We start from the raw sequence: 20,126 nt of genomic DNA on the forward strand, positions 1-20,126 counted from the left end.
AAAATGTGAGCGGGGCTGGAAATGAGCAGGGAGCCAAAGCCGTGCTGCCTGCCAAGGCCAACAACACCCGCGTCCAAAATAGCCCCGTGTCCCGTGCGGCTCTGGCTGGAGCAGAGGGTGCCAGCGGGAACCACCCACGCGAGACGAGCAGCCGTGACGGAAAGGTCGCCTGCCCAGATCCCACAGCCAGGCCACCAGGCTGGAGGAGCCTGGGTCATACCTGGTCCCTGTCCCCATCCGCCTGGCCCTGGCAGGGTGCCTGGGACATTCACGGAAAGGCACGACCCCAATGTCCCCCTTGTCCCATACATGCGGGAAATCGGTGCTTGGAGGGCTGAGGGCTCGAGTGGGGAAACTGAGGCAGGGCTTTCCGAAGCACAGCGTCTTCCCAGGATAAGGAGGGACCCGCAGAGTGAATTTTCCCAAAATAACGGGTAACCTTCCTGGCAGGGGGCACGCAAAACGGGGCTGTGGGGGCGCTCAGCGCGAGCCCCCCGAGGGAGAGCACAGCAGAGGGCAATTCCCAGCCGTTCCCAGGGGACGATGTGCTTCTGCTTCCCAGGATATTTATAAGGCACGGGAAACTTGTGCTGACGGCAGGGCAGCGCTTCGCCGGCCCTTTCTCAGCCTCGCAGGAATGTATTTGGGGTGCCCCCTCCCTGGCGAGGAGGCCTCCCCTGCAGGTGGAGGCCCGAAGCACCTCTTGGGGGGGGGGCAGGATCAGGCCCTGGCAGCATCCCCTTCCCCCCAGGATTTTCCCAGGGGTGTGGGAATGGGAGAAGCGAGGGGGCTGCGGGGGGGAGCAGAGGGGTGCCGGTGGGGTCCCCCCCCCAGCACCCTCCCGTCCATCTATCCCCAGAGCCCTCTGCCTTTTCCTGCCCCCTTGGAGAGCTCCGGGGGTGGATGCAGGCGGAGCCGGGGGTCCCGGCCGATGGGGGGCGGCCCGGCTGTGCACCCCCCTTGGCGAGGGGCCGGCCTTGGGGGGGCAGGACCGGCCCGCCCCGACCCGCCCCGGCCGGGCAGCGGCGCACGGAGGGAGGGCGCACGCCTGGAGGGGCCGCAGCTCTGTCCCGGGGCTCGGTGCCGGTGTGGCTGCGGGAGTACCGGGGGTGCACGGAGCTCCCCCGGGCACGGAGCGGCTCTGCCGTCCCGGTGCCCTCCGGTTCCGGGTGTCCCCCGGTTCTCGGTGCGCTCCCGGTGCGCCCCGGTTGCCGGTGCCGGTGCCACCATGCCCTCCTCCTACCCGCAGCGTGCCCTGACGGTTCTCCTGCTCTTCGGCACGCTGTCCGCTGCCATGGCCCTGCTGGCTTCCAGCCTCATCTTCCAGCTGCCGGCGGGGAGGACGGGACCCGGTCCCGGTCCCGGTCCCGGTCCCGGTCCCGGTCGAGGGGCGCTACCGGAGGCGGCGGCCGCCGCGCTTCTGCCGGTGTCGGCCGTGCTGGCCGCGCTCTGCCTGGTGCTCAACGTGAGCTGCCTCCTGCTCTGCCTCCTCCACGGCTACTTCAGCACCGAGCTGTGCCGGGGGCAGTCCGGGACCGAGCGGTGAGAGCAGGGGGGGGGTACCGGGGTTGGGGATGGGCACCGGGGACTGGGGACGGGCACCAAGGATTGGGGATGGGAGCCGGGGATTTGGGCGTCGGGGGGATTTGGGGGGCAGCCGGGTGTTCTGGAGTCCTGGGGGTGCTGGGGAGGCTCGGAGGGATTTTGGATCCCCCATTATTGAATGTCCCTGGGGGGGGGGCAGTGGCTGAGGGGACTTTGACCGCGGTGGTTTTGGGGAGCGGTCGGTGCTGCTGGCACACGCTGAGCACTTCAACATCACAAAGTTCTTCCATCGATGCCGTGCCAGCCCGGGAAGTGGGGTTGTCTCTGGCTGATAAGCCCCGGGGGATGGAAATACGGCCCTCAAATTCAGCATGGAGCTGTGCTGAGTGCCTGTATTATTGTCAAGGGGCAAGTTTGCAGCCACCCATCCACCTGGCTGCGCCGGGGCACCTGATTTATTTTCCCCGATGTGAGCCCAGCCCTCGTGCTGGGGTCTGTACTCGGGGGAGCGCAGGGGGTGCCCAGCAGCCACCCCAAATTTGTGCCTGTGCAGGGGCAGAGCCGGGCTCTTTGGGGCACTGCTGGCACAGCACCCAAACGACCGTAGGCCCAGGTTCATTAACCAGAAGACACGTGTTGACTTAATCATTACCAGCGGGTTTACACTCATAAAACTCTCTCCAAAGCAATTCCTCCTTCCTCGGGCACGAGCTGGGTTTTGGTGGTGCCCCCCCCCCACAAGGGTCCAGCCTGGCACCAGCTCTGCTCTGGGTGCAGAGAAGAAATCAGCTCACAAATGACAGCAGTTAAATGTGTCTGGCTGGAAACTGGTCTGTGCGTGGGGGTCCCTCATGCGATGGTCTCTGCAGGATCATTTTGGGACTGCTCTGGCTTGGGCAAACCAAAATTCTGCTAGAGGACAGCAGAATTTAGGCTCAACAGCTCTGCCCCTGACCAGACACAACTTGTGAGCCTTACACCGCGCACAACAGCCCCAGCAAGTGAGCAACGTCTCCGCTCGGCGCCTTGCAAGCGACGCTGACGTGTCCTCATTAGCGAGGGAGAGCAAAATATTTCTGCAAAACAGAGCTCCTGGAGAAAACCTCGCTCTCCGTGGGAGCTCAGCTCCTGCTGGAAAACTCCGAGCAGAAAATTCCCCATGCGCTGTGAATTTGTCCGAGGTTCGGCGTGGATTTTGGGCTGGAAAATGCTCTTTGTGGAAGTGGTGCCGTTTTTTTTTGGGGGGAGCCCTGAACACGAGGCAGGACAGGCACTAATCAGGCAGCCAAATGCCAGCTCACAGCACAGGGAGGGAGCGTGCCGGCCGTGGGACAGCCCGCACCTCAGGGGGCAACGGCTCGGTCAAGGGCTTCAGGTCAGAGCAACCCTCACGCACGGCTGTGGAGCCTGCTGGTGCATCTCCCCGAGCAGGAGAGCTGTCCCCAAACAATTTGGCTTTAAATGATGCTTCTGTGCTCTCCTCCCTGCAAAATAAGGGCTGCTTTTGGCTCTGCTGCTGGCCGCGCGAGGCTCGGGCAGGTTGGAGCCTGCAAAGGGCAGGGCAGGAGCCTTGGATCTGCACCCCCCTGCCTGGCATCGAGCAGATGGCTTGGGCTGGCCGCGCCTCAGTTTCCCCAGCTGCGAGCTGAGGGTTGTGCTCAAGTTTGGGAAGAAAAGGGACGGTTCTTGGGACGTTGGGGTGGTTGTTTGCAAGCTGTGCCCACAGCCTGGGGCAGGAGGCAGTGGAGGGATGCAGCCCCTCTCCCCCACGATGCTGGATGCCGTTTGGTGCCATCCCCTTGTGGCCGAGCTGCCCCGGCCCCTCTGGACGCCGGTTTCATTAGGGGACCCGCTCACGTCCCGGGGCCCTTTCCCACGTTGGGGCTGTCACACTGAATTACCGCTCCGCTTCTCAGCGCCGCGCTCAATGGCCCGAGCCAGCTCCAAACAAAGTCCTTCTCCTCCCCGCTAATCCAACCCCCCCCCCGACTCAGGTAATTAATAAAACAAAGCGGCTGCTCTTCCCCGCCGGGCAGCGAGGAGCGGGTCCAGGCTCTATTAACGGCTCCTGGCTGCGACGGGCAACGCTCGGTGGGGACAGCAAGGCCGGGAGGAGGGGACAGGGTTGGGACACTCCTGGGGGGGAGATGGGGACAGGGCACGGCATCCCTTGGCTGCTTTGTTCGTCCCACGGGGTGGTGGAGGAGCATCACGAGGGCTGAGCCTGCCAGGACCGTCGTGCTGCTGCCCGGTGAGCCGGTGCTTCCATGCCAGGGTGGGTTTCTGACCAGCTCCTGGGAGTTTTGGAGGTGCCAGCAGGAGCAGCGGTGCCCTGTGCACCCTTGGCACGGCCAGATGGTTCGGGGGGCTCTTTGTGGCTGTCCTGCATCATGATCCTGCCACATCTCTCGGAGCATTTTGGGGTCTGAGGCTCCGCGTCGCCTCCAGCCTGCGCCCTAGCCATGCTGCACCGTGCCCTCATCCTGCTCACTGGCAGAAGAGCCCTCTGGTGACTTCCAGGGCCCAGCGAGGCAGGACCGAGGTTTGGCACTGCCAGCTGGCTCTGGAGATGCTCGAGCAGCAGGATGAGCTGCTGGTGGGCTGGGGCTGGCCCCGAGACCGTGCCCACGGAGAGCGTGTGGCCTCGGCCGCAGCGCAGCAGGCGCAGGGGTCGGTGCTGGGCGCGGAACAAAGGCCCTGCTGGAAAGGAGCTGGTCTTTTCATGTGTTTTAGGCACAATTCAAACACCGAGCCCCCTCCGGACAAAAGGCTTGCAATCTGAGCTGAGCAAAGCAAGCCAATCCCAAGGTTGAAGAGAGAAACCTGGCCTTGCTTCATTCAACGCAGCGGCACTTTGCTTTTCTCTCGTTTCTTTCGGGGGGAAACGGGCTCGCTGCCTCACTTCTGTTCCCTGCTTGCTCTTCAGGGTTTGCTGAACAAGGACAAATCACCTGCAAAAAGCCCTGAGCCATGTGAATCTGTCCCACCTGGTTTCCGAAGCACAGCTAGAACCAGACAGGGAAAGTTTGAAAATTCACCTCATCTCACCACCTTCTGTTCCAGAGCTGGAACAACGCAGCCCGGCGGCCTGGGGGAAACCCCAATTCCACAGAGCTCCTCGGGCTCATGACCTGCCCCTGAACCTCTTCTCTATGCAAAACCAGCGTTTCAGTTTCTCAGCAGGGGCCTCGGCACCGGCGCTTTTTCCTGTGCTGAGACCAGCAAAGCGTTTTTCTCTCCTGTTTTTGCAGGGCAGACTGGTTCCTTCTGGACAGCCGAACAGTTCGCCACGCCGCCATCGGCTTGTTCTGCTGTGGGGTCTCGGTCTACCTAACAGGCAAGTGCTCATTTCCCACCAGCACAGCACAGCCCAGAGTGGGGGAAAATTGTCCCAGCAGGGCTCGTGCAGCTTCAGCCCAGCCCGTGCCTTCAGTGCCGGTCGCTGAGTGCTCGTGAGCTGCTGAGTTTCCACTCCAGCATCGGGTTTGCTTTGCAAACGTCACGGCCAGCTCATTCCCGTAGTGAGATCTCTCTGTTCCCGGTGACCAGCCCTCCCGGGGCGCTTCTGCCCTGACCTTTCACAGCTCAGATGCATCCCTCGAGTCCTCACGGTTCGTTACGCTTTGCCTTCCAGCTCTTGCCATCTACATGCTGCTGCTCTTCGAACTCGAGGCCGGGATCGCCAGCGCCTGCATCCTCTCCTCCGGCATCATCGTCCTGCTGGTCACGGTGACGCACGCCCTGGTGCGTGCTTCCCAGCTCTCCCGCCGCAGCCACCCCGAGGTCTCTCCCACCCTGTATGAGAACGACTCTGCCCAGCACAGCGACCCTCCCACCGGCGACCTCAACAACAAGAACGTGGCCACGTCCCGGCCCCGGCCCGAAATCCACCGGGAGTTTTCCTTCCCTCCTTTCCTGGAGCGCAAATCCCAGCTGGGATCCCTGGGCAGCAGCAACCTCACCTCGTCGGGCAGCCCCGGGGCTCGCTCCGAGCAGGAGAGCTACAACCTGCCCCGCACGCACAGGACGCTGTCGGCGGAGTCGGCCCTGCTGCAGGCACAGGGCAAGCCCTGGAACGGCGTCACCCGCGAGATGAGGAACGTGCTGGCGCGCAAACCTGGGGCCTCGGGCAAGGACTCGACGCTGGTGTGAGTGGAAGAGGGGCTTCTTCACCCCGTCTCATCACGCGGAGGCTGCAGGATTTGCATCTCTGTTTAGAGCTTAACGTAGGTCCCGTCTCGACCCCTGTGGCAAGGAGCCTCCTCAGACCCGGGGGTGGCTGATTTTCCACCCTCTGCCCTCCTGCAGACACCAGAAGACAGCTCCCAGTCCCTCAAAGACGCGTGAGGAGCAAGAGGAGCTAGTCCACGAGCAGACCTGCCCTCCTTCCGCAGCAGATCCCAGCTTTCTTTGGCTGCCTCTACCTCTCTCCATTCCCCCTCCCATTTTCCTCCTCCCTCCTCTATCCCCAGGAGCCGGCACGACACCAAGAGCTCACGGCGCCAACCCGAGGGCTTCCCTGCAGCCAGGTTTAAGAAACCAGGAGAGGCGATGGAGGAGCAACAAGTGAGATGGAGCCAGAGGAGTCTGAAGGTTGCAGAGAAAGGGTTTGAGGTGGCAGAGAGGCCTCCTGCCCGGGCACCAGCACCTCGACCCTCTGAGCAGGACACAGCTCTGGCCCTGCACAGGCCCAGAGCAGCAGCATGCTGGGTTCTTCCCCAAATCTTCATCAGCCAGCAGTCAGCAGAGTATTTCAGGGAGTGAAAGGAAGCCACTGATCCAAACAGATCCTCTCACCTTCCGTGTTACTGTCCTGAAAGGCACCTGGCGCCCTGAGCACCACGCAGAGCATTTCTTTGGAAACTGAGCCTGGCACTGCTTTGATCCCCGCATCTCTGGGAAATTCTTCAGCAGAACACAACTGCTGGCTCCAAGAGAGATTAACAGTGCTCGACAAGGGATGAAGAAAGTCCAATTTTGTCTGAAGAGCAGGACAGTTTCTTTTTCACTTGAAAGGCTCCAACTCTGCGTGTCTTTGTTTTGCTCCGTGCCCTGTGAAACGAGCAGAGCCAGGAGGCTCCAAGACCCCCCAGCCTGAGCGAGCAAGAGGGGAAGGTTTGAGACAGAACTTATTTGTTTTGCCTTTTTATTATTGTTCTCACTAAGACCAAATTCAGCACTTCCTGGCACACACATGAGAAACTCTCCCTGCAGAATGCCTCCCGAACAAAGCTGAAGTGTGCCTACATTAAGTCTTTCCACAGCCACCTACGAAATACTGAAAGCAAGACCTAGTTTTTGCTGAGATACTTCTGTGGCCAAGAGGTAGAGAGAAAAACGCCTCGTAGCAGTCTGCCATCAGAAAGAACTGGAAAGGACAAATGCAGAACCACCCCGTTTCCCTTTTTGCAGAACAGTGGGGAAAGAGGCTGCCCCACAAAGGCAGTCCTGACCCCAAGAGTTTTTTTTGCCTGCTCAGGTGCAGCACCTCGTTACTGGGAACAGCGAGGCAGGCCGACCTGTGGGCAGCTTCACAGACTGAGCAGAAGGGTTCTTATTCCTCCACGTGGTCGGTGAGCACGGAGCTGGGCTGGAGAAGAAGGCAGAGGACAGCCAGTCTTGTCCGAAATCAGGAACTAGCTGGAGGATTCTTGGCTTGTGGGCCAGCGGTGCTGTAAAAAGAAAGAGACAGTCATGTCCAGCAGGCAGGCAGGACGTCAGCAGCCATGGGAATGTGAAGAACCAGGGGAGCCCTAAAATAAAGCCTCACTGCTCGGAGAGGGAGAGCTGCTAAGACAAGCACACCTTTCAGCATGCTGTGCAGGCTACGGAGCAGCACACAGCAGCCCCCATGGGTGTCAAGACAGCAATCGTCACAGCCACACCACCGCAAAACCAAACAAACAAGAAACAAGTCTAAAAATGCTCTGTTAGGGCTGCACGGTGTGACCCTGCTGCACGGGCAACTGGGAAAACACAGACCCTGTACCAGAAACGTCTAAAGCGGAGTCGTTCTGCAGAGACAGAGGTGCTTTGTCTGCTGGGGTGGTTTTATCAGGGACGGGCATTTAGAACTGTCCGTGGTGGGCAGGGGCATTTGGGAGTCTTCTCACTCCTAAGCAGTCAGACTCCAACACCAACACAGTTCTCAGGAGAGACAAATACACTGGGCTCAGACAATCTGCTGGAAGATGTTTTCGTAGCTGTAGTTCAGCTGCAGGCACACAAAAATGCATAATCTTTCTGCCACGTCTGTCAGCGCCACTAATCTCTAAGGGACTCTCCTCAGAAAAAGCCACATGGATGACAGGGTACCAAAGGCAGCCTCTCACCTACTCCATCTCAGTAGCATCACTCCAAATGCCTTTAACACAACAAATATTTAATGTATTACGGAACCAAACATCCCTTTTTAAATAAGGAAATAAATTATTTTCCAGTTACCCTTTTGTAAACAAGATTATTTGCTTCCCATGGCAAACAAAGCCAGAAAAAAATCACTGGAAGGCAAGCAGCACGCTCTTATAAATAACAGCCTGCAATCACATTACTGAGATAACCGCTTGGCGTGTTTGTACTGGGCTGTTTTACATCTCCAGAGCCTCTGGGAGCCAGAACGGGTGCCCAGATACACGGGCAGGTCGGTGCCAAGCCCCTCGCTACCTGCGGCCCTGAGCAGCGTTCAGCTGATCCTTCATGGCGATGGCGTGCTTGAGCAGGCTGTCGATGCTCTTGAAGTACACGCTGCTGTCCGTCATGTTCTTTATGGCACTGAAAGCAGAGAGGGGATGGAGGGAGAAGGGCTGGTTAATATTTCCCCCTGTGGGGTGGTTTTAGAGCCCTCTGCCTTGGCAGAGAGGACTGGGAGGAAGAAACCTCAGCTTTAGGCAGCGCTCTGCAGCTTCAGCCACTAAATCGGCTGTGGGTGGATCTCCTGCAGGAGATCTGGCAGCTCTGCGATGCACACACGAGTGGGGACGAGCGGGCACCTCATCAAAGCGAAGCCCCCGAGGTTCGGAGAGCTCTGCCTGCACCCTGAGCCTCCCACCCCAACCGCTCCTTCCCGGCTCGCACCAGGAAGGTGCCAGCAAAGCGCAGGCTGCTTCGTTTCCAGCCCCAAAGCCGTGCTGCTGAGCCCAGCCCCTCTTTTTCGGAGAGGTCTGCACCTACCTGCAGGCGTACTCCACCGTGTAGATGGCTCCTTGGCTTTGCTCCTCCCAGCTCTGCATGTCGGACTGCAAGAGAAGAAAGAGCAGGCAGCGTTGGGCACGCACGGGGTGAGCTCTGCCAGCCCTGCCCTACCGAGGGCTTTGGCTGCTTTTCACCAGAAGCTGAGCTTGGATCCCAGCTCCTGCCCGACAGCCTGCGACGCCTGGCTCCGGGTGCCGAGCCCCAGCATGTAAAAGAGACGTTTATTGTGTGAATTTCTGGAAGGGCTACTGGTTTGGGCCAACCTTTCAGATGCTCCGGCCAAATTCCCCTTGTTTTCGGATGTGCCCGCGAGGCAGCGAAGAGGCACGGTGAGGCAGGCTGCGAGCAGCCAGCAGCTGCCCGAGCGCACAGGACTGGCTGGAAGTGCCAGCGAAATCAGACCTCCTGGTGGGCCTGGTCCAGGCTCTGAGCTAACCCAGCTCCCTCCCCAGATAAAATTGTTTATTCTGCAGCACCGAAAGCTCTCCTTTCATCAGACCTGCGACTCAGAACCGTTTTCACAGCCACAAGCCCCCCTGTTCTGCTGTCTGAAACTCTGCTATCCGATCCCAAGCAGCACTCAGCACCGTGCCCTTCTTTTTATGGGCTTGGAAGAAGCCCTGGGAACTCCACACGAGTCCAGGGACTACACGCAGCTCTGGCGTGGCACGTAACTGCATGCTGGAGCTCCAAGGAAAGGGAAAACCAAGCGAGTACACAAATTACAATGAAAGCGCAGCTCGATTCAGAGGTGTAGCTCAATAGATAACTATTTCCAAAGTCCTTAAGTAGCTCGGGCACTCTTGAAAATATGTTCTCATGGGAGCTAATTCTCAAGTCTATTCTGCTGGGTCTAGTTACAAGGCAGAGGAAATCCAAGGGCCCCTTTTTGTGACTGAAGGAGGTCGGGTAGGAGCTTGGAGCGCGTCCAAAATCACTTCTGCTGTTCAAAGCCTGTCCTACATCGGGACGCTTGACCACAGAGCTCTAAAGCACAAAAGAAACAAGCCTCCACATGCAGTGCTCTAGGCAGTTCTCCGCAGGAGAGGGTACGTCAGCCCGGGACTCACAACCCCAGAAGCCGTCCTGCAGAGACCGCGCTTGCTCCGCAGTCCGCTCACGTTTTGCACGACCGTATCTGTGGCTGAGAGCAGGGTTTGAGAGCAGAGGCAGCTGCAGAAGACACGGATATCTCCTGCAGCTCCTCAGCCTGTTCACTCCGAGAGGTGCCAGACGATCTTTAACAACCGTTTAGAGCCTGACATCCCGCTGGCTCAGCCGCTTGTGTCAGCAGAGCAGCGCTCTGGCTGCCCTCGTGAAAGGCTCTGCCCCGCGAAATTCAGGAGACCCCAGGGAACAAATTCCCAGCACCATTTCTTCCACCTTTTCTGGACAATTTGAAGCGCTGACCCTCAGCCTGCAAAGCCCAGCACAGGGCGAGGGCACAGGGGCAACACTGGAAAGGCAGAGACGGCGGCTGCAGAGCTCCTATGAGCAAGTGGGGACGATGCAGTCTGCTCCAACAGCCGCTTTTCCGTGCTCCTGCCACTTCTGAGCACCAGCAGATTTTAATCATTTCCCAGTACCAGAGCCACTGACGCCCGTTCCCAGCACCCCCACCACTTCCCGGGAATGCGATGCCCTTAATTGGGAACAAAAAGCCTCTCCCTCGAGCTCCCGGCTTCTTAATCTTTCCTTCATGTCCTTTCTTGAAATTCCCAGGCTGTGCCCTCGGATGCAGTTTAAGAGCTAAAGCCAGCTCTTAACATACAACAGCACTTAATGACAGATCCCTGCTGCTTGGCAGCAAATTAACGAGGAGATCTACGTTCTCCAAAGACCAGGGGAAATCCAGACAGGCTGCTTGGCGTGGAGCAGGGCTTAGCAGCTCAGCCACGGCACGTGGAGGCAGCGAGGGCCTCGCATCGCTCTCCCTCTTATCAGCGAGGTGCTAAATCTGCCTGGAGACTTTCAGATGGTGAGGGAGGCATTAAGATTATTTCTAATCAAATCAAAGAAAGTTGCTTGTTGGAAAGGCGTGGAGGTGACCTTCTCCTCGCCTAAACTTTTTTTTTCTCCCAGCTCCCTCCCTCCCGGTTTTTCCTAGGTTTAATCCCCTGGGGGTTTTAAATAAAGGCTGGGTTTCAGGAGAACTCTGCCAGCCGGCGACGGAGTTGCCGCAAGGCTGAAGGAGAGCTGGAAAGCACCAATAAATCCCGCTCCCTCCATCCATTACTTACACCTGGGGAATAAATTACACGAGAACGGATCCGGGCAGACCGCTCCTCTTTCTCCTTTTCCGTTCCGAGGAATGAAAACCACCCTGCTCTAATGCCTTTGCTCTGAGGTAGATAAAACCTGACAGCGCCTTCACGGCGCGCAGCCCCGCTGACACCCTCCTGTTCCAGTGCCTTGCTGCAGAGCCGACAGCCCCAAAATATCCCCCCCCCACCAAATTGAACACTCCTCTGTGCCAACAGCCCCGTCAGGGCACCGAGCACGTCCCTTTCTGCAAAGGTTTGGCCGCCTGGGCTGAGGGGTTTGGCAGGCACGGCCTGTTTGCTGCAAACTGCAGCGCCTGGACCTGGGATAAAATGAGAGAGGGATCAAAAAAAAAGAGGGGATCTGACCACAAGGTCCATACCAGCAGCCTGGCAGCGCAGGCAGGGCGCTGGCTGCCAGCAGGGAGGACAGCAAGCTCCCACCCACGACGCTGCAGCCTTTGAAAAATGAATGTGGGAGTGGGTGAGGCTGGAGGAGGTGTCACCACCAGCAGCTCTGCGTCCCGTTGTTCCAGCTGCACCAAATCACCTCCTTACCCTTCTTAGCATTTTCTTCCGGCCCTCGCCACGTGGATGCACGAGTAAACACAAAGGCAGGAGCCAAAAAAAGGGCTCAGCAGCTTTGCCCTGACCTGCACCGTCACTGCAGGAGCCAGCACCCAGGGCAGGAGATGCTGGGAGGCTGAAAATGAAGGCAGCAAAGGCCAAAGGAGCCTAACATGTGTTGGCTACAGTCACACGGGGCCCCACAGCGTCCTGCTATTTGCTGCTGGCACATGAAGAAGGTGGAAAACAGCAGCACTTTGGGCTAAAAAGAACTCTCTGAGTTCTTCTCCGGCACGGCCTCTCGGCTGTCGCTTCCATTTGTGCTGCTGCGTGGCCCCTCGCCCCCGTCCCCGTGACAAACCGTGCCGTGATGGAAACTGATCTCTTCCCTCTGCATGGCTCGTCATACAATTTGCTCAATTTCCTTTTGTTCCGGCCACCTTCCCCGAAACTTGATTAAATGAGAGCAAGCGACAGCGCAGGAATAATATTAGAAGCCCGTGATGCAATCGCATCGGCGTGTGCTATAGGTGCACATACATCTCTGCGTACCTAGGGCCGCACGCAGGCACGTATAGGAAATGCTAATAAATAATTGAATAATAAAGTGTCACAATCCAGGTTAATTTGGAAACTAGGGCTGTAAAGCAAAGGTGAAAAATGGGGCCTGACAGTGCATTAGCATAGACATGAAGCAGTAATCTATTCATGAGACATCACTCCTAATGAATCATGACTGGCAGAAGAGGGAGAAGGACAACAAGGCTGGCATTAAAGTGTCTCTGCTCCGTGCTCTGGAGGGAAGCAGGAACACAGCTGTGAGATGCGATTCATTATCCTGCCTTGCCTCGTGTGGGCTCCTCGCACTTGTTTCTTCCCACTCCCCCTTCCCTCCTCCTGCCCTCCTCCTTATTTTATGTCGGAAATAAAAATCTTGCAGTGTAGCCAGGGGTAATAAGATTTAACGTCTGCCTCCTCCCCCCTCCCCGTACAAGACAGGCTGCTCATTTTTCTTTGTCTCCGCACTTTGTCTCCGGTGCTGGGAGCTTTGGGATGAGGTTGGCCTGGAAAGTTTCACCTGGGGGCTGCAGATGAACGTGCAAATCCTCCTCAGCCCCTCCAGTTCAGGCTGAGCGGGGTCCCACAGCACCTCAACCCTTCTCAGACAATTCTTGTGCCCCCAGGGCTGATTCCCTTCCTCCTTCCCCATCGTCCCAAGATAGCGATGATGTTCCAGCTCAGGAAAAGAGCCCGAGTTTGGCTGTGCCTCAGGTCTGGAGGCCGAAGCGAAGCCTGACTCACCTTGTGCTGAGCGAGCTCTGGAAGCGATCTCCTGACGTGCTCCTGGAGGCGGTAGAGCGCCACGGAGGGCTCGTTGGCCAGGACATACATGCTCTCCGTGAACTTGTCCGTAACTGCAACGAGAGAAGCGGCAGAATTACTGAAAGCAGGGAGCAGGGGGGAGGAAGGTGGGGTTCGAGGGGCTCCCTTGGGGGGACTGGGGGGGCTCAGGGAGCACCCGCTGCACCCTCCCACACCCCAGCTGCTCAGCGCCCTGTGGGGGCCGCTCTGGGACAAGGTGATGCCATGCCAGGGGAAAGAGATCAGAGCAAAAACCCAAATATTTTGGATCGCCAGCCTGTTAACGAGGGTGTGAAGGCAACACCCACGACAGGCAGCTCGCATCCACAGCAAGGAGCACCGGGTGGACACAGATCGCCCTGGGACGTCGCCAGCCCCAGCAGCTCAGTGCCAGCAGGGGTTTGTCCTGGTTTTGAGGACTGGGCCACAGTTTTTGAGCAATTTGAGGTGGTCACGAGGCAGCGGGGAGCAGCGGGGGGCTGCTGGCTTGGCCACCTCGAGGGCTGGGGGCTCCGAGTCTCGGCCCAGTCCCAGCCCCTTGAGCTCTCCTGCACCTCAGCCACCTCCAGTTTGGGGTCCTTCTCCTTCCCCCTCCACACACCCACCCAACACCCCAAAAGCTCCCCCACAGCGGCCGGGGGGGGCTCAGGAAGGGCCAGTGCTGCCCCCAGCCCCCCAAATCCCCCCCGACCCCGTCCCACCTGCGCTCACGTAGAAACCCCTTTTTGGGTGCCACCTCCACAGGCTGACAGCTCGCTCCTCACGGGACATTACCTCACTTTGAACATTTTATTTCATTTTATTTTATTTTATTTTATTTTATTTTATTTTATTTTATATTTTATTTTATATTTTATTTATGCCGACTCCTCTGCCTCGCTGGCTGTTTTACCGGCCCCGTCCCCCCCGGCTCAGGGCTTTTCTTCTGTACGAGACGCGGCCCCGCCGGCCTTCTGAAGGCGACCGCGACCCCCCGCCAGCCCCTGCGTTGCCCGCCCTGCCCTGTCGCGACATGTCGCGCCCTACCCTCCCGTGACACGCCCCGCCCTGCCCCGTCACGACCCCGTGACGACCAACAAAACAGCGAAACGGGTCGCGGGCTGCTCCTCCCTCCTCTCTCCCGCCCCGCAGGGCCTTATCGCGACAGATGCTGTCGCTACGGGGCCCTATCGCGACACGCGCGGCCGCTGCGGGGCCATATCGCGACACGCGCGGGCGCCGCGGCTCCCTATCGCAAGCCAGCCTGTCGCGACTGGGCGATAACGGGTACCTCCCCCCCTCCACCAGCGCTGCCGGGGCCGCTCCGACCTTTCTTCACCTTCAGCTGCATCTCGGGCTCCTCCATGCCGGCCCCGCCGCTTCCTCTTCCGCCGGTGCCTCCGCTCCCCGCCCCGGCCGGGCACCGAGCCCCCGGGCACAAGCGTTCCGCTTCGCTCCCCCCTAAAAAAAAAAAGCAAAAACCGGGGTTCCCCCCTCAAATCGGGGATCCCCCAAAAAAGAAAACAAACTTGGGGTCTTTCCCCAAAAAATTTGACCACTCGCAGCCGTTGGCGGAGCCCCGGAGCGCGGCGCCCAGCAGGTAACCGCCGCCTTCCTCCTCAGGGCTTGGAGGGCTCGGGTGGGCGCAGGGCTCGCCCCCCCCCTCCTCCCGCTCCTCTCCTGGTGTCACCGGGTGGGGACAGCACCGGGACCCCCCCCGGGACCCCCCCCGGGACCCTCGGGGCTCGAGGAAGGGGGATCCGAAAGGGTTCCTCGCGGGGCCGGGGGCTGGGGGTGAGGCCAGGCCTGTGGGGGTGGCAGGGGGTAGGGGGGTGGCGCCTGTGTGGTGGGGGCAAAAAGGGGCCCGAAATTAAGGGGAGCGATGGCTGCGTGTGGGGACGGGGCGGCCTGCACCCCACAACGGCCCTTTGTGTCCTGGGAGACCTCCCTGCTGCTCCCCCACCTTGATATTGTGTTGGGGTGGTTCCCCCATGGAAGGTTTTGTCCCCTTCTTGACACAATTATGGGGCAGTTCACCCATAAAAGGTTTATCCCCCTTAACACGGTGCTGGGGCAGTTCCCCTGAGGAAGCTTTTCCCTTTTTTTAACGCTTTAGTGTCGCAGTTCCCCCATGGAAGGTGAAGAAGCAGCCGCCCGTCTCATGGAGGCTCCCCTGAGTGACGAGGACGCCCAGGAGCTGCCAGAAGAGGGTGAGAGTGGAGCTGAAGGAGCAGCAGCCATGGGGGAGCTGACTGGGACTGAGGACACAGAGGATGGAGGTGTCCCTGCAGGGCTCCTGCAGCCGGACAGGGACATTTTGTGCTCCAGCTCTGTGGACGGTGAGTGCTGGGGGTGGCAGGGGGGTGACAGCTGAGACAGGGCATACCCAGAACCAAACCCTCCAGGGGGATTCAGACAGAGAAGGAGCCTGGTGAAAGCAGCTTTCCTGCAGCCCCCTGCAGCAGTAGGGGTGGCTGTGAGGTGTTTGTCGAGCCAGCCAGGTCTCACTGTGCCACGCAGAGCCCAGCCTGCTCCCCACGAAGTGACACCAAGGTCCCCAACAATTATCCTTGTTCTGCAGGTGGAGCAGACGCCCTTCTCAAGCCCTCAACTGCCTCGATGGACAGGCAGAGGAGCACTGAGCTCTCAGCCCTTGACAGTGAGTATTGCAGAGCCTGGTGCTCACAGCTCCTGGTGCGCAGCCCCAGAGGGAGACGGGCGTGGGAGAGGTCATCTGCCTGCAAAGGGATCTCTCATCCCACAAATGCAGCTGGAAAAAAGTCCTTTACCACTCTTGGTCCCTTCCATGATGCAGCAAGACTAAGTCCAGATCTAAGCCTTGCTGATGACTTGTGTTGGCAGTGAGAGGTCGCTGCAGCTCCATGCAGAGGAACTGGAGTTTGTGAAGTCTTTCTCTGCACTTTCCTAATTAAACTACCAGTCGCTTGTTGGAAATACACCCAGGTTTCCAAGTGGAGCTCTTCACGCGTAGGAAATACGAGGATGAACTTGAGTGCATCCCCAGGCTGTACTCTGCAGTATATCGTGTGCAATTATGCCATTAATGCAAGATCCCTGTCTCCCGTGGTGGCCCAGATGGACCGTGCCCCTCCTTGGGCAGCTGTTTGGGCTGTTTTATCTTCCCTGCTCAGCTGTTGGTCCCCGCACGCTGGTCAAACCTCGATCCCCAGGCTCTTCCCTTGCAAGGGGATAATTCCTTCTGTGCAGAGCTCAGTTTTGACAGGAGGGAACAGCTTCAGATAAGTCGCGTTAGGCTGACAGGAGTTTCCATGAGGCACTTGGCCTCTGGTCAGCCTGGTTCCTCCCTGTACACGGAGGAAACGTTCCCTGACTCTCTCCTCTCTCTGGAACAGGCTTCCCCCTGAAGCACTCGAACACGCTGACGAACAGGCAGCGCGGCAACGAGGTCTCAGCCCTCCCAGCCACACTGGACAGTGAGTACAGCTGGGCACATCGTGCTCTGCACCTCACACTGCAGACGTGGGGATGCAGAGGGAGCAGCAGGACAGTGGGACTGGAGCCTCCCTCCATCTGCTGCTGTTCCTCTGTTCTCAGCACCTGCAGAAAGCTGTTCATTACCCACTGGGGTTTTTGGGGGTTCGCTTGGGGCTGTCTGGGTATCACCTGCAGGGCTCCCCCTTGAGATGATGGGCGCTGAGCTGATTTTTGTCCTGATGGTTGCATTCTCTCTCCCCTAGCGCTGTCCATTCACCAGCTAGCTGCTCAAGGTGAGCTCAGCCAGCTGAAGGAGCACCTTCGGAAAGGTACGTGTCTGTGGGATCTCATCCCAGCTCATACAGAGTCCTGCCAGCTCACAGAGCACCCTTTGATAAACCCTTGGCTTAGTTTTACAGCCTTTGCTGGCTTTACAGGGGGGTGACAGGAAGCAGAAGGGGGTTTTGACCTTCCTATTTAAGATGTCTGGGTTTTGTGCAGGGGAGAACTTGGTAAATAAACGTGACGAGAGAGGTTTCACGCCGCTGATCTGGGCTGCAGCCTTTGGAGAGATCGAAACGGTCCGTCACCTGCTGGAATGGGTAAGGCCACATTTGTGCAGTGCCTTGTTAACAAGAGACTTCCCAACTCCAGCCCCAGTGCCTGCCAAAATGTCTAGAACTGTCCTGGTGCCTCAGCCAGCCTTTCCCCCAGCACCAAACAGGCCACATTCACAGAGCTAATGGCTCAGACGCTGCTGGATGCTCCCCGTCAGGCTGCGGGCTAAGTCAGGAGCATGAAGAGCCTTATCTCACAGCTAGCAATAACTGTTTGTAATTAAATATCTGCTTATTGGTAATTTGAGATCAGACTTATCACTTGGGCCCCGTAATCTGCCTGTAAATGCGCTCGCTGAGGTATCATTGCAGTTAATGAACTCATCCCTGCATCGTCCTCAAGTGCTGGGCCTGCAGCCAGGGGCTGCGTGGGGGTGAGCAGGGACCAGGTCCTTGTGTGCTCCCCGAAGCTCTTGTCCTTGTGTTACACAAACCCTGGCCCAATGCTGGCTCGTTTAGCTGCAGTTTGTTACCAGAAAGACAAACAGAACCCCAAATAAATGAGGGGATGCGTTGCTAGAGGAGATAGTGAAATCCAGGAGAGGTCCACGGCTCGCAGAGCTCAGAGGACAGGGCGGGTTTTTAGGTAGAGCACTAACAAAAGAGAGAACAGATACTGTCCAGGCGCCTCTAGACAGGGCCAGTAATGCTGTTACTGGTGATGGGGGAAAGAACTGAGTACCAGAAGCCATGAGGCTTAACTTACTGACACTGGAGAAGGGCTTTTAAGTCCTCACCTGAGACTTTTGTTGATTAGAACATGCCTGGTAAGGACTTTGGGAAGGAGAGGTCACGGGGACTGGGGGAGCGCTCTCTTCCCCACGAGGCTGAGGACCTGGCTCCACAATCAGCCAGCCCAGGGCGTTCAGCAAGGCTGTGCCAAGCTCCCTGCCTCTCAGCAGGGCTCCTTCACCCAGCGGGGCTAACGTCTGTGCTGTCTCCCTAGGGTGCTGACCCCCACGCGCTGGCGAAGGAGCGGGAGAGCGCCCTGTCCCTGGCCAGCATGGGCGGCTACACCGACATCGTCATCATGCTGCTGGAGAGGAACGCAGACATCAACATCTACGACTGGGTGAGTGCTGCTGCGGCACGGCGAGCGACACCAGGCCCCAGACGAGGCTCTGCAAAGCTCATTTTTAAAAGCAGCAGCGAGTTCACCTCGTTCCGGGCCGAGTCAGCAGCAGCGCGCTTCTCCCAGCTGCTTCCCGGGCTTGCGACGCTCGTTTACTTGCTCACGCAGTTGTTTCGAGAAATTAATCTAGATAATAATTTTAAATGGTTTCCTCGCTTGCTCACAGTGGTGATGTTACCAGCCACAAGGAAACTGCACTCAGAAATTAAGGTTGCCTTTCGGATTACAGTTATTTTATTGCATACAGAGAATAAAACCCGCGCAGAGCCGCTCTGCAAGACAACACTCAGCCCGGAGCTGGGAGAGGGTAGAAAGGGGAGCCCAGCGGGTCAGGGATCGACCTCTCTGGGAGGAGCAGGAGCTGTGTGAGCACAGCCCCGTGCGAGGCCAGCAATGACACAACCCCTTCCCTTTCCCTGCAGAATGGCGGCACTCCTCTGCTCTACGCCGTGCGCGGCAATCACGTCAAGTGTGTCGAGGCCCTACTAGGTAACGGGGAAGATCCGCGCTTAATCCTCGGCCTCGAGTTGTGGCTTGTTGGTAACCGCCTCGGGGACGGAGCCTGACGTGCCTGGGGGGAAAGCCTGAGCAGCCTGGGGGTGTCACGGGGCGCTGCCCAGCCAGGAGGGGCGCTTTTTGGGGGTCTCCTCACCCTGCACCGGCCCCAGAGGGGACGCCGTGTCAGCAGGGGCACGCTGCGCCCTGACTGCCACTGCCTGCTTGCAGCTCGTGGTGCCGACCTGACGACAGAAGCAGATTCTGGCTACACCCCGATGGATCTGGCCGTGGCCCTGGGGCACAAGAAAGGCAAGTGTCCCTTCCACACGTGGCAGGGAGCCCTGACTTCCCTCCGCAGCGACCCTACAGGCAGCTCCCAGCCCAGCTCAGGGCTTTCTTTGACCTTCCACCACAGCTCCCTGCTCTGCCATGCAGAGAAACCGAGCCAGAGAAGTCAAATGAGGTCCTGTTCCCCTTGCTCCCCCTCCAAACCAGAGCTGTGCTGGCAGCGGGACTGGGACAGGAGAGATGGGCCCTTGGAGAAAGGGATTTTCCAGCTTCCCCTTGGAAAACAGGAGCCAAAGAGTGCCCAGGTCCTACCCACAGCAGAAACAGGTTCTTACAGGCTTGGCTTCCCTGGATTTCATCTCTCTCCCTTCTCTTCCCTTCATTAGTCCAACAGGTTATTGAAAATCACATCCTCAAGCTATTCCAGAACAAGGGGTTGGAGTGACAGTGGCTCACGCTGCGCCGCTGCAGCACCAGCGCTTCTCTTGGCCGACGCAGGGCTCTCTTCTGGGACCAACGTGGCCTGACCCAGCAGTCCCAAAACAGGCAGCAGCACAGTGCTTCGAGCAAGGAGCACGTGGAGGAAGCTGTGAACCAACCGCTTGGCCTCGGCGGATTTAGGCCACTCCTGGAAGGTGGCACGGCCTCGGTGCCTCGCACCCAGGGACACTCACTCCTCAGGGCAGCTGCATTTCTGCTCCTTCTGGGCTCGGCTGCTTCCTGCGTGCATTCAAGTATTGCATTTTTTTGGAAGTAAACCCTAAAAGCAGCCGTGTGGAGCCCTGTCTCTTACCTCAATTGCATCCCCGTGGTCTGTCACGGCAGCCAGCCCCCCATCCCAGCACCAGCTAATAGGGAACTGGGCCAACCAAGCTCTTCGAGGCTGGCACCCTCCTGGCGCCCCCATATTCCTCTCCAGAGCTGCCTCATTGACGAGCGTGGCTCCCTCTTGCACCTGTAAACTTGCCAAGCTCTTCCTGCACACAGCCAGGCAAATACCCATGGGCAGGAGCAAAATCCTGCAGGAAATCTCACCCTGCCAGCCAGGAGCACAGCACGGCCCCGCCAGCAGCTGAGCCTGCGCCCTGTGAGCCTGCAAACTGCTGCTCCGAGCAGCTCAGGGGTGGTTACCAAAGCAGGGGGACAGCCAGAGCCCCCAGCACGGGGAGGGAGCAGCTTCTCCTCCTCTCCCCCTGCCCAAACCAGCCCCCAAGATCACGGCAGCAGAAC

At 58.7% G+C, this 20,126-nt stretch overlaps 3 protein-coding genes across 6 annotated transcripts; 2 read left to right on the forward strand and 1 right to left on the reverse strand.

The window, feature by feature from the left end:
• Positions 1–1,228: 1,228 nt before the first annotated feature.
• On the forward strand, positions 1,229–5,697 carry LOC311219583 (transmembrane protein 221-like; the record flags this gene model as incomplete). The annotated part of the gene is made up of 3 exons (XM_084302770.1): positions 1,229–1,542; positions 4,797–4,882; positions 5,180–5,697. 3 exons carry the CDS (start codon positions 1,229–1,231, stop codon positions 5,695–5,697), a joined length of 918 nt encoding a protein of 305 aa, XP_084158896.1.
• A 986-nt stretch (positions 5,698–6,683) lies between these two features.
• BORCS8 (BLOC-1 related complex subunit 8) lies at positions 6,684–14,293 on the reverse strand. Its single transcript, XM_084302915.1, has 5 exons — positions 14,235–14,293; positions 12,867–12,979; positions 8,716–8,780; positions 8,209–8,316; positions 6,684–7,217 (listed from the first exon to the last, which is right to left on the reverse strand). The coding sequence occupies exons 1-5, from the start codon at positions 14,269–14,271 to the stop codon at positions 7,175–7,177; spliced, it is 366 nt and encodes a 121-aa protein (XP_084159041.1). The 5' UTR covers positions 14,272–14,293; the 3' UTR covers positions 6,684–7,174.
• Positions 14,294–14,331: 38 nt separating this feature from the next.
• On the forward strand, positions 14,332–20,068 carry RFXANK (regulatory factor X associated ankyrin containing protein). 4 transcript variants are annotated; one of them, XM_084302667.1, is made up of 10 exons: positions 14,332–14,505; positions 15,022–15,244; positions 15,487–15,564; positions 16,280–16,360; positions 16,625–16,690; positions 16,863–16,963; positions 17,925–18,050; positions 18,533–18,650; positions 18,837–18,917; positions 19,283–20,068. In XM_084302667.1, the coding sequence occupies exons 2-10, from the start codon at positions 15,037–15,039 to the stop codon at positions 19,339–19,341; spliced, it is 918 nt and encodes a 305-aa protein (XP_084158793.1). In that variant the 5' UTR covers positions 14,332–14,505; positions 15,022–15,036; the 3' UTR covers positions 19,342–20,068. The 4 variants fall into 4 exon arrangements, with proteins under 4 accessions (XP_084158793.1, XP_084158794.1, XP_084158791.1 ...); XM_084302668.1 differs by having other exon boundaries at positions 18,533–18,599; XM_084302665.1 differs by having other exon boundaries at positions 18,837–20,068.
• The last annotated feature ends 58 nt before the right edge of the window (positions 20,069–20,126 follow it).

The sequence above is a fragment of the Netta rufina genome (genome assembly GCF_964035555.1).
Source record: "Netta rufina genome assembly, chromosome: 28".
Lineage (NCBI taxonomy): Eukaryota > Metazoa > Chordata > Aves > Anseriformes > Anatidae > Netta > Netta rufina.

What these genes read in the sequence shown, in the direction of transcription:
- BORCS8 (XM_084302915.1), bottom strand. Translation starts at nt 14,271, where the DNA reads ATGGAGGAGCCCGAGATGCAGCTGAAGGTGAAGAAAG. An exon ending in ACGGTGGAGTACGCCTGCAG is followed by an intron (nt 8,317 to 8,715) that starts GTAGGTGCAGAC and finishes CTCTGCTTTCAG; the next exon opens with TGCCATAAAGAACATGACGG. An exon ending in AACGCTGCTCAGGGCCGCAG is followed by an intron (nt 7,218 to 8,208) that starts GTAGCGAGGGGC and finishes TTCTTTTTACAG; the next exon opens with CACCGCTGGCCCACAAGCCA.
- RFXANK (XM_084302665.1), top strand. Translation starts at nt 15,037, where the DNA reads ATGGAAGGTGAAGAAGCAGCCGCCCGTCTCATGGAGGCTCCCCTGAGT. An exon ending in TGAGCTCTCAGCCCTTGACA is followed by an intron (nt 15,565 to 16,279) that starts GTGAGTATTGCA and finishes TCTCTGGAACAG; the next exon opens with GCTTCCCCCTGAAGCACTCG. An exon ending in GAAGGAGCACCTTCGGAAAG is followed by an intron (nt 16,691 to 16,862) that starts GTACGTGTCTGT and finishes GGTTTTGTGCAG; the next exon opens with GGGAGAACTTGGTAAATAAA.